The sequence below is a fragment of the Nicotiana attenuata genome, unplaced genomic scaffold (genome assembly GCF_001879085.1).
Source record: "Nicotiana attenuata strain UT unplaced genomic scaffold, NIATTr2, whole genome shotgun sequence".
In the NCBI taxonomy this organism is placed as follows: Eukaryota; Viridiplantae; Streptophyta; class Magnoliopsida; order Solanales; family Solanaceae; genus Nicotiana; species Nicotiana attenuata.
The window spans coordinates 258,209-271,866 of record NW_017670503.1 but is presented as its reverse complement, the minus strand read 5'-3'; the positions used below and the strand labels follow the sequence as shown (position 1 = coordinate 271,866).

General features: G+C 35.3%; 1 protein-coding gene across 1 annotated transcript; it reads right to left on the bottom strand.

Moving 5' to 3' along the window:
• Positions 1-10,972: 10,972 nt before the first annotated feature.
• LOC109240308 (heat stress transcription factor A-6b-like) lies at positions 10,973-13,455 on the bottom strand. Its single transcript, XM_019406933.1, has 2 exons — positions 12,759-13,455; positions 10,973-11,950 (listed from the first exon to the last, which is right to left on the bottom strand). The coding sequence occupies exons 1-2, from the start codon at positions 13,026-13,028 to the stop codon at positions 11,222-11,224; spliced, it is 999 nt and encodes a 332-aa protein (XP_019262478.1). The 5' UTR covers positions 13,029-13,455; the 3' UTR covers positions 10,973-11,221.
• Positions 13,456-13,658: the final 203 nt, after the last annotated feature.

Sequence of the window (13,658 nt, the reverse complement as noted above, 5' to 3'; positions counted from 1 at the left end):
TCAACAATGTGCATACACACTACCACCACTACCAACTGTACAACCACCACTGCCTGTCGTACAACAACCACTGCCACCAGTAGCAGTAACAATTGTAGTACCCATTGAAACAACAGGGGAATAGGCTAATTCAACCGTAAATCTAGAGGGATCAACAATTGTTAAAGGTGGATCTTGGCACGACGTTGTAGTCACACTCCCCCCCACCCCAACTTGAACTACCCCTACGTACCACCCCCTCCCCTCCCCACCACCACCACCAGAAGAGCTCTGTTTACGATGATTAAAAAAAGAACAAGAAACTGAACAATAATAAAAGAAAAACTTATGCACAATTGCATTCTGAAGCATAAGGAATTAGAGAAGAAATAGTTCAAATCATCTGGCATAGAAGAAATTAAGATACTCATACCCAATTAAGTACTTACAACCGCAGAAATTGGTAATTTAATAATTTAGTGAAGAAGCAATCGGTAAAGAAATTGAAGATAGAGTTCTTACCGGTTCTTCTCCGATTAGCAGCAACAGGACACAACAAGGAGGCAGCAGAAGAATGGCTCTTTCAAGTAGAACTGATAAGAAAAACCCTAGCAAGCATGTTTACTAGAGATTGGGCTAGAAGTCCGGGAAAAGTTAATTTACGCGAAACATTTTTGGCGCTTTTAATTTTGGCGGAACATTGAAAATTTTTAGGCCACGACAACCCACGCATCTCATTGGCAATTTCATGTCTATTCCCAACAAAAAAACTTTATTGTTGCCAATTCTCTTTATAATTTAATTTTATTACGTTAAAAATTCTATTTTTTGTAACAACTAAAATTAGTTGTTTCCATTTATTAAAATTCGACAACAACACTATATTTGTTGCTAGAACGTTGTTGCCATCTTTAAAATTTAAAGTTTATTATCTAAATCATAGAATATGGCAACAAAATTAACATGTTTGCCAACAAGATAACTTTGTTGCCCAAAACTCTATGCTATAGCAACAATTTTATTAAGTTGTTGCCATTTATCTATTTTAGCCAAATAATATTTCAGTTGTTGCAAAAACATTGTTGCAAATTCTATACTTTTTTGTAGTGAAATAGCTGCTAATCCTATATTCCACGAACACACTAAACATATCGAGATCGATTGTCACTTTGTAAGAGAAAAGATCAAGAATAGGCCGTTGGCACCACAATATATCTCTACCAACTTGCAGTTAGCTGATCTCATGACCAAAGAATTGGGTTCTTCTCACATCACTTTCTTCTGTCCAAGCTTGGGGTGCTGAATGTGTTTCAACCCCCAGCTTGAAGTGGAGTATTGTTATAAGAGCTAAAAGTATACAAGGCAACTTCTTAGAGGACTAAAGTTTGAATAAGGTGTTAGTTAGTTAAGAGTCTGATGTATAAAGGGGACCACTCTATTGTAATGAGTTGATTTAGCTCCTCTTCTTCTTAATCTCATCTCTGTATCTCTCATTTTCTTTCTACTTCTCCTTTTACATTTCTGCTTGCATGTGTGATTTCTCTAACAATTAGTGTAGATTTCATCATCCTCTGCGTTCTATAACCTATCTGATACTTCTTATTACAATTTCCGTTGTAATCTAGTTTGTCAGGATACTCCGCTCTCACCAAGAGACCCGGCTTCAAGTCCCGGCAATGGAATAATTTTGTTTTGCAAAACGAATCATTGATATATTTGTTCTTTTTCCTAATTGGTTTTGTGGGCTTTGCTGGAGTTCTATGAAACTTGAGTTATATTCTTTCGGCTTTGATTAATTATAAGAGTTTTATTTAAATGTTTTTTATTGATTCAAATCCTTGATCCTGCAGCATTTTGATTTTTTTTTACCACCTGCATATATTGTATATGCACCCACTGAAAAGCCGCTTACATATGCCATTATGCAAGTGTTTCAAGTAATCTGTTTCAAGTTTCTTTCTTCTTTATTTTCCTTCTTTTTTGTGAAAAGAAATACTATACATTTAGTAATTATCCAATTGAACGAACATCTCTTTTTGTTTCTAGTTAGATCAATATTTATGCTGTAGTTTTCCGGAAAACTAAATTTAATTGGTAAAGCTTTTATTGAGGCTCCATGGGCGTAACGACCTTAACTGTATAAGAACCGGAATATTAATATTAAGATTAGTTGGTTATTACATAAAGGAGAAAGCGTGGATTATACAATACACATGGGAATAATACTCTCTTGTATAGTAATAGCCAAAATAAGAAGCATAATAAAAAATTTACTAACTAGTATGAGAATTTATCATCAACTATAGTTAACTCCTGGTGATTTATTGAAAACATGATTTGTTGAATGAATAGAACTGAGTCATTTAAGATTCGATACTCCTATTTTAATGATTGTGCATGTGAAATATTTAAACCTAGACAAAATAATACAAAGGGAGTTAGACATTTTGGAGTCCAACTCATTGTTATTTATAGCTCTAGATTTAATAGGCTACTGCATCCGGTCCATAATAAGTGATCAATTTGCTTTTAGTACGCCCATTAAGAAAATAATAAATTCTATACAAAAATACCTAGTATGACTAAACTACCCTTAATTAAATATTTTATGTGAGGAGTAAGAAAACTTTTTAGGGATATGTACATAAGGGTAATTTTGTAAAAATAAATTGAATTTTTTCTTGATTATATAAATGGATATTTATTTTTGACCAAAATAAAAAAGCAAATTAGTCATTTATTGTGGACCGGAGGGAGTACAAAATATGACGCTAATTAATCACCACATCCAGCAACTTAGTCATTACATAACCCAAGTCAGATTTATCAAAAGAGTTATTTGTAATTAATTTTCAAATAACTTAATTATATGAATATCTTTTATTGCGTATAAGGAACTCTTTTGCAACACGCTGTAACAAGCCCTTGAGATTCCTTGGTCATTTAAAATCCTACAGAGGGCCTGTATCACTTATCAGTAAGCATAAAGAACTTCCCAATATGGAAAGGAAGAGAGAGAGAAGAAGAAGTGTTAGGTAGCCAAACGAGAATGAGTTGTGTCTAATAGGGACAAAATCTAACATATGTAATCCTGACACCTCAAAATACATAAACAAAGATCCCTCTCTGCATATGTGTCTGTCTGTTTGTAACTCTAATCATGTAAGACATGTGCAGACCTTTTATTGTTGCCTTATCCCTGTACATTGGATATATATATATAAATCATTGAATACAATTTTTTCCAACTTATTCCCACAATGGGTGATGGAATCTGAGCTGCTAGCTGCAAGCATCAATTTATTGAGCCAATGGCAGGTTGACATGTTCCCCATATTTCTATAAAAGGGATTTGGTGGGGACAATAAAGCATGGGAACTGCAGCGCTGGATATGGACATCGATTTCTTAGGCATCTCCAATGCTAGCACCATTTTTTGTACCAAATTTTATATTAAAATGGTGTAACGTCAAATTTATTCTAACCATTACACTATTTTTTACACCAAATCTTCTCTCTCTTCTATATTATATTATTATCTTCTATTTATTTTTCATTTTTTTTTCTTCAAACTAATACTATATTTTTTCTTTTTTCCATATTCATTATATATAATTCACATTCACCACTTATATAATTATTTATTACAAAATTATTTTAAAGGATAAATTAACTAAAAGTGAAATCATTGATAAAATATAATTAAATAAATATTACATCATATTCAAATTTAATTTTATTGACAAACTTGAATTCCATTGACGATCCAAATCTNTACATCATAGTCAAATTTAATTTAAGTACCACATAAATATTTAACTTTCGCCTCTATTCTCCCATAAATGCTCGATTAATGCATTACGAAGTGCGAAATGAGCATCTTTATCCTTAATTTTTTTATCGAGCTAAAAATTATTCAATGTATCCTCCTTTTATGTACTTTAATTATAATGTATTTTTATTTTATGTATTGTTAATTTTCTTTTTTAAATTTTAGTTTTTACTTTTCAATTTTAGCAACATTAGATATCTTACATTTGCATTTTTTATTTTTAGATAATGATTATATTTCTTTTTATACAATTATAATAATAATAAAATTAACTTATAATTTTATATAAATATAATATATACAAAAATTAATATATCAAAAAATAGGATATAATATTAAAATTATAAATATCTTAATATAAAAATTAATTATATACCCAATATATGATAAATTAAAATTACAAAAATGAAAAGATTGAATAAAATATTAATAAATCAAATATAGAGCGATGAATAGTGTTGCACCAAATTTGGTGCAACACTATTCATGCTCTATAATAGTGCAAGAAATAGTGGTGCATTGGAGCAAAGAAACACCATTTCTTGCACCAAATTTGGATTTGGTGCAAGAAATAGAGTACCATTGGAGATGGTCTTAGGCACAAAATTGGGGAGACCTTTTTGCCAGTATTTCTATATAGGAAAATTGTGGGTATTGAGATTATAAAATTGTAGTGTATTGGTGTACTATTTTTATCAGTTAGTTTGTAGTTAAGATCAGTTGGTTAGTTACAGAAAGGGTAGTTTAGTAATTAGCTCTCATTGATTTTACATACGTGTATATATGTACTGATTTTAGTCAAGGAAATACACAGAGAAAATTTTCCAAATTCTCCCTCTCTAGAATCTTCTTCTTCTCTCTCTATGGAAGCTCGAGGTCAACCAACAATGGAAGTTGGTCAGCCATGCTAGCTTCATTTCGACAAGGTATCAGGGCACATCTTTAATCTCTCAACATAAATCTTCCTAAACTTCATTAATCTCTCTTCTCAACTCTCAAAATTGTTCAAAATTAGAAAGTACAAGCTCACGCTTGACGGAAGGGTTTCTGAAAATTTTCATCTAATTTCTTCAAATTGAGCAATCAATTGCTCTGATCTTCTGTTGATTCACTTCAATCGATGGCTGGAGACAAGGAGACTCAAGACACAGTTGGTAATATGGATCCGACTAGTCCACTATACATGCACCCGTCGGAGAGTGCCGGAACGACGCTAGTTCCTGTTGTTTTCGACGGAACTGGGTATAGATCTTGCAGAAGAGGGTCCTTAGGGCTTTTGTCAGTAAAGAACAAAGTCGGATTTATTAATGGAAAGTGTAAGAAACCTAACTTTTATGAAGCGACCTACGATCAGTGGGCTCCTTGTGATGATATGGTTACATCGTGGAGATCTAGCTGACAGTCTACAATATGTCAATGATGCTAAGGAGTTATGGCAGGAGCTAGAAGATAGGTATGATCAGACTAATGGAACGAAGTTGTATCAACTGCAAAAGGAAATTAGTGACCTTAGTCAAGGGGCTTTGGATACCACAAGGAATTACACGAAAATGAAACGACTTTGGGAAGAATTGAACACCCTGAATGCACATGCACAATGCACTTGTGGTGCAAAGGCAAATATGCATAAAGCAGAGCAAGATCGAAGACTGATTCAGTTCCTAATGGGCTTAAATGAAGTTTATACAGTTGTGAGAGGCAGTATATTGATGATGAATCCATTGCCCAGCATAGTTCAGGCTTTCTCCATCCTTATCCAAGAGGAAAAATAGAGAGAAGTTAAACCAAACAACAAATTAGTTATGGAGTCCACTTCATTGAGTGCAAATGGACCCGGCAATGCCAAGTTCAGGACAAATTACAATCAGAGAGGAGGCAGTACTGGGACAAACTCATACAATTCTAACAAATCAAACTATCCACCTGCTAAGTCGCGGATATTTTGTGACTATTGTAAAAAGCCAGGACACACCAGGGACAACTGTTACACAATTCATGGCTTTCACAAGACTTCAAGTTCACAAAAAGGGAGAAATGTAGCATATACTGCAATGTTCATGTAGATTCTAAGGAGATAGAAGAAGGAAATCAAGGTCAGGGACTTCAGAGCTTAACAAAGGAGCAGTACAATCAATTACTTAGCCTGCTGGAGAAATTCCCAGGAAGAAACACAGGAGAAGGCCCTAACAACAACATGACTTGTGTAGCTGAAAACTTCGCAGGTATTCTAGCTTGTTCTACCTATAAAGAGATTGCTGAAACAACCGTGTGTAGATGTTCTAAATCAATTGCTGACTTGTGGATATTAGATAGTGGAGCCTCAAATTATATGACATACAGAAAGTCCTTTTTAAAAAATGTTAGAACCTTGCCCTATCCTTTCCTAGTCACCTTACCTAATGGATATAGAGTGAATGTGGCAGAAATTGGAGATGCATCTCTTTGTCCTATGTTAACCTTAGTTAGAGTTCTATATGTGACCAGTTTCAAATACAATCTCATCTCTATTCATTCCTTAACTGATTACCTCAATTGCATAGTTAACTTCTGTAAATATCTTTGCATGATGCATGGCACTTCAATGAAGAGGCCTCTGGAGATTGATAAGGCAAGGAGTGGTTTGTACTTCCTTTGCCCTGAGTGTCATGGATGTTCAGAGTTTGGTTCCTTTTCTGTCCCTGTCAATATTTGTTCTCATCCTTGTTTTCCTGCATTGACTGATGCTGTAAATACAGGAAAGAGTCACAATTCACCTATGCAATCCTTGTCAAATATAAATAAGTCATCTCAGTCACATAACAATGTCAATGTAAATACTCTTCACTCAAGCAATAAAACTGACTCTTCATTTAATGTGAGCTCTCTTCTGTTATCTGCATCATCTCATAAAAGCAATAATGAACATCTATGGCATAACAGAGTAGGCCATGTACCCTTTGTAAAACTGAGAACTATTTCAACCATACCTGTTGAATTTTCCCACAAACAGCCATTCACCATGGCAAGGCAGACAAGATTACCTTTTAGCCAGAGAACTTCATCTACCACCAAAATATTTGAACTCTTGCACATAGATCTATGGGGTCCCTATCACATAACCACACATGACAATTACAAATACTTCCTTAATGGTTGATGATTTTAGTAGATCAACCTGGACTCATCTCTTAAGTAGCAAAAGTAACACTCTTCAAGCCATCAAAGGTCTTGTTTCCATGATTGAAAACCAGTTCAATACATCAGTCAAGACTGTTAGGTCAGACAATGGGCTAGAATTTGTGAACAATGAAGCCATGCTATATTTTCAAGAGAAAGGTATAATCCACCAGAAAACTTGCCCATACACACCACAACAAAATGGTATGGTTGAGAGAAAACACAAATACTTAATAGAAATAGCTAGAGCCTTACTTTATCAATCTAAATTCCCAATGAGATACTGGGGAGAGTGTATACTAACTGCTACATATTTGATAAATAGATTGCCTTCTTCAATTCTCAACAATAAATTCCCCTTTGAGCTCCTTTACAACAGAAAACCAACCTATTCACATCTTAGAAGTTTTGGTTGCTTGTGTTATGCCACCACACTCAAAACTCACAAAGATAAATTTGAACCTAGAGCTGCTCCTCATGTGTTTGTAGGATACCCCTTTGGAACCAAAGGATATAAGGTTCTTGATTTAGCCCAAAAGAGGGTACATGTGTCTAGAGATGTTATGTTTCATAAAAATATTTTTCCTTTTGCCATTTCCCCTGAACATTCCTCTTTTCCTTTTGTGTTGCACATGATAAACCACAATTCCTCCTGTCCCAATTCCACAGTTAATTCACTTGATGATAATTGTAATCATGATGGGGATGCATCAACTTCTGTCACTGAGAGTCCTATATTTGATACACCAGACATTAACCCTTTGTCTTATTCTACAGATATACCAAACCATATTCCACATGTAAGCCAAAATCCAGAACCAAGTGTTTCACCTGTGGAACACCTAGAATTACACATAATATCATTCAACCAATCAACACATAACATAGAACCTAATGTTGATCAAGTAACCAATTACCACAGAAGATCAAGCAGGACACTTAGCACTCGCACCTCAAAGACTATATCTATACACTGCCAAATTTACAACCAAACAGTTACTTAAACAACAACACAACCTTGAACACCAGCCACCTCCTATTTTATTAACTGCACTTTTCTCAAATAACCATTCTGTGCCCTTCAACACATTGAGCCATGATAGCCAAGAATTAGTTAAGAACATCTCACATGATTGTGAACCATACTCTTATGAGGAGGCAGCCTTGAATCCTTCCTCGCAAGTAGCAATGACACAAGAATTTGAAGCTTTATATGCTAACCATACTTGGGATCTAGTTAAGTTACCTGTAGGGAAGAAGGTCATAGGATGCAAGTAGGTGTACAAGATAAAGCATAAAGCAGATGGCAGTGTGAAAAGATACAAAGCAAGACTTGTGGTAAAGGGATACACACAAGAAGCTAGGATTGACTATACAGAAACTTTCTCCCCAGTGGTGAAGATGACCACTATTAGAACCCTGTTTAGCACTACAGTAACGAAAGGATGGGACCTTTATCAGTTGGATGTCAACGGTACATTCCTAGATGGAGACCTACATGAAGAGGTATACATGGAAATCCCACAAGGTCTGAAGGTAGAAGACACACGGCTTGTGTGCAGATTAAGGAAGTCCCTATATGGTCTCAAACAAGCTAGTAGACAGTGGTATGACAAGCTAACAGAGTCCCTGTATTCTAGAGGTTTCAGGCATTCAACCAATGACTACTCCTTGTTCTATTAAAAGCACGGTGAGTCATCAATTTTCGTAGCTGTATATGTTGATGATGTGATCCTCACTGGAACCAATCTTGACGAAATTAAGGCACCGAAGACTTAATTACACAATTAGTTCAAAATAAAAGACTTGGGCAAATTACATTTTATTTCTGGGGCTAGAGTTGCTTTACAAAGATGATGGAGTGTCGATCTCCTAAAGGAAGTTCACCACTGATCTTTTGAAGGAGTATGATTTCCTGGGGTATTCTGATGTTTCATCCCCACTAGGTTCATCAACCAAACTGAAGGCTGAAGAGGGTACTTTAATGTCTAATCCATCCTACTATAGAAAGCTAGTTGGAAAGCTCAACTTTCTCACAAATACAACGCTGGATATTGCATACAGTGTACAACACCTAAGTCAATTCATGCAGGCACCAAGAGAGCCTCACCTGAAGGCTGCTATACATGTACTTAGGTATCTGAAGAAAGATCCTACTCTAGGCATTTTTCTGTCCAATGATCCCTCTTATAAGGTCACAGCCTACTGTGACTCAGATTGGGCAGCATGCCCTGACTCAAGGAGATCTGTAAGTGGGTATCTAGTGCTCTTTGGAGGTAGCCCCATCAGATGGAAATCAAAGAAGCAGACTACTGTCTCATTATCTTCTGCAGAAGCAGAGTATAGATCACTGAGAAAGGTGGTTGGAGAATTGGCATGGGTGCAGAGATTGTTGGAGGAACTCACAGTCCCATGTACTGATCCCATTCAAGTGTTTTGTGATAGCCAAGGAGCTATACACATCGCTAGGAACCATGTGTTCCATGAAAGGAAAAAGAACATAGAAGTTGATTGTCATTTTGTGCAAGACAAGCTACATGATGGTCTGATTACACTTCATCACATTTCTACTCATGATCAACTAGTTGTATTTTAACAAACGCTCTCACAGAAATTAAGCATTCAGATCTTCTACACAAGTTGGCAGTGAGTTCCTCACCTCCAACTTGAGGGGGGTATTGAGATTTTAAAATTATAGTGTATTAGTTTACTGTATTTATGAGTTAGTTATAGTTAAGATCAATTGGTTAGTTACAAAAAGAATAGTTCGGTAATTAGCTGTCATTGATCTTACATACGTGTATATATGTACTGATTTTAGTCAAGGAAATACATAGAGAAAATTTACCAATTTCTCCCTCTCTAGAATCTTCTTCTTCTCTCTCTATGGAAGCTCGATGTCAACCAACAATGGAAGTTGGTCTGCCATGCTCGCTTCATTTTGACTCTAGGGGTCCTAATTAACGCATTAATTGGTTGAGACTTGCACGTGTAATGATATACTCCTACTTGGTCAGCGCCCCTTTGCGGCATATAACTAATTGTTGATCCGTAGGGTAGCTGCACAGGCACCGCCCACTGGTTGCTATCAGCTCGTATTGAGGTGAAGCACTCCCTCACAATGGCGTCTCTATTAGCGTTAGCAATCTTGAACTACATGATATCTACAATGGGGATGCTTCTGTTCCTTTTCTTTGTCCTCTGTCGTCCCTGTCCCTCCTCATCCCGATGGCCAAGGGTACTAAGTATCAGATAGATAACAAATCGGGTCAAAGTTAAATTGGACAATGCATAAGAAATTTGCTTTCCAATATGGGAAAGGTATTACAATTTTGATGGTTAAAAAGGAATATTAGAGTTGGAATTTTTAGGTGTTTGTCCTGATTTTCTAATCATATTTGGTTTTTCTATCTTTCGAAAGAAAGGGCAATATATTTATCATGATTGAGTTTTCCTTCTTGTAAAAGAAAATTATAAATCTCCTATATTTGGCTACAAGAAAAGGTTTGGACTTCTATAAATTGAGGATCCTTCCTTCTCATTTATCAGCATCCACAATGTAGCCATAAGGGGGTTTGAGAGTCTTGTTTACGGGGAGAACTTTACGGGAGAAGTGTTAGTGTGCCACTTGTGTTGCCTCTTTGTGAGGTTGTTCTCTCGATATTTTGTACTCTCTTTTTATAGTGGATTGCTGTGGACGTAGGTCAATTGACCAAACCACGTTAAATGTTTGTATCTCTTTTGGTACATTTCTATTTTGTTATCTGATTTAGTTTTACTGACACCTGGTTATTTCGGTCCTTATATCTTGATTCATGCACATTTTGGATATTTTTCTGCAAGAGAATTGTCATCCTCCCAATTAGCACCTAACTGGTTGCACAATATCAGGTAAAATATTGCTAATAGTGAGAATGCGAATAATAATTTAGGTTAGTTATATGAATCATTATTATTAATATCATTTTTTAAACTCACATGAATCCAATATTAAATAAGACAAAATTAAAATAGAAACACTAAAGTTCTATATTTTTAATATATTGAGACATACAAATTTCTAACAAGTCCAAAAGCTAGACTCCTTGAAAACATTGAATCTCAAGTAAACATACTCCAAAGAATGAAAAAAAGAATTACAAAGTTTATGGGACAGTCAGTTATGAATGATGTATCCAAGTAACTGAACCAGATACTCCAAGAGCTAATACAATTCAGAAATCAGCCAGAAGGCTATTTATTTTAGGTTAGAACCTAAAAACCAAGGTGTTCAGACAAAACATCCATATCTTCTTCATCCTCTTCTTCTATACCAAGTAAAGCCATCTCATCTTCACCAATATTTTCATTCAACAAGTCCTCCCAAAATCCTTCATTAATTGCTTTATCTCCACTTTCTATATGTGCTTTCTGATCAACATAGTCATCTTCCTCCAGTTCTAAATCATCAAATCCATAAACATCACCATAATCTTGAAGTTCTTGCTTTATATTAAGATTTTCAATATTGCTAGGACCTTGATCAATTGGCCTTCTCCTTTTCTTGTTGATTTCTTCCTCAAGTTCTTTCCTTTTATCCTTTTCCTGCATTATCTGCTGCACAAAGTTTGGATTCTGTATTGCTTTGGCCAAGAAACTCATCATCTGCTGCTGCTTCATTTCTGTCCCTATAAGTTTTTCTTCCATTGATTTAAGGTATGATTTGGTAGTCTGCTGGTGGTGTCTAAGATTAACAAGTTCCATCATTAGAACCTGCTTGTCGCGCCTTAATCGATCAATTTCTCCATCTAATCCAAACCTCCCCAACTCAACACATGAAGAGTACTCCATACCTTGGTTTGAAGCCTTATTGCAATTGCCAGCTGAGTGTAAACTATTATTACTTGTCTTTCTCCTCCTAATTTTCTTCAAGAGATGCTTTTGCCCCCTCAAGAAACCTTCATTAGCAAACTCCCAATGGTCTGGATTAACCTTCCTAAATCCCTGCATTGTTCACATTCCTACTCCTCCAGTAAGGAAAGAAAATATAAGGTGATGAAAAACCAATAATACTAGTAGCTAGTATTGTTGGCTGAAACACTAATAGACATATATCAAGAATGATGAAAATGGAAAAAACCTAAAGTGAATGCAAAGAAGGTAATGTGAAATGGCTAATTAGCTGTAAAATGTTACCCCTGGGAACTTTGTTAAATGGACAAAACCACTGAGGATACCTCCCTTTTATATATTCATTGAGCTTTAGAAATAGTTTTTTCTAGACAAATAATTTTCACTTAAAACCATTGAACCATCAAAGAGACTGTAACCAAAAAGAATTTTAAAAGAAATAGAAATACAGCAAGCTCCATTAGAAGAAACAAATCTTGTTGACAAAATATTGTTAACAACAATTCCTTGAACAAGCCTCAAAGCTTCAACAATTATTGTGATTCTCCAACAACCGAATCACAATAATCGTTGAAGCTTGAGGCGTGTTAAGGACAATGTTATTAAAGATATTTCGCCAAAAAAATCTATTACAAGTTCCCACTGGAAGATTAAAATCTCTTAAGTCATCAACAAAGTAACTAACGCTACTCGATCTTGAAACTTGAGGAACATGAATGAAAATGTAAAGAAATATAAATTCTGAACCACTCTATCAGCAAATATTGAAATGTTTCTCAACTCTCAAGAGCTTTAATTCTCCTTCTTTCTAGTTCCTATATCTACTATATATGCCTATTAGATATATATAATATTCTGTGTGCTCAAAGTTGAATTGGGCATAGAGAAAATAAATGCTTACATAAGTATTGAGCTGTCTGACAAAGCTGGAGAAATTGTTATGCTTGAAATACCTTGGAAGAAGATTAATGGCCAAGGTTTGAGGATCCCAAACGATGAAACTGTTGTTACCTCTACTCCAAGAAACGACGTCGTTGGTGCTTGGATCATCGACAAGTTCGTAAGTCTTTTTGAGAAATGGTGGAGGGCCACTCTCATGAAGACCCTCCATTGGTTGAGGCATATTGGACATGAAAGTAAACTCTTCCTTTATTGAACCAAGATGATCCATTATTACCTTGAATCTTCAAGAAATGTGAGTAAAGATACTACAAGTTTGAGTCAATGAATAAAGTTAGATAGAATTTAAAGTATGACCAAAATGGCTGTTGAGGTCAAAGGAAGGCTAACAATATATGCCTTAACTTCTTTGAGTTTTTCTTTCAAATGTATTGATTTTAGTAGTTGGGGTTTGAGAGAAAAGGGTTTTTGAACTGAGGGAAGGAGACTTTGAAAATTACACAAAAGAATACGAGATTAGACAAGAATCAATAATTTTCCAAGAAAATAGAGGACATGGACAGGTAAAAAAGCAGCAAAAACAGTTTGTGAATCAGAAAGATAGGGTTCAAAGTATGGGGAAGAGGCAGAAGAAGTGGGAATTTATGTTGCAAGAGAGAGAGTAATGGGAAAATGGATGAAGTCACGGTTCAATCAAATAGTTTATGAAAATAATATAATGGTCCTCAGATATTTTTAGCCCTTTTTCCCCTTTTAATTAGTTCCCCATTTAACTAATCTCTTTTTGTAACTTTTGGGCTACGTGTTTTGTAGCCTTCTGGCAGACTAAACTTTGTACAAATCTAAATCCCGCTTAGTTTAGGTGCTTTAGATATTTATTTGTTGGATCAGAGTACGTTAA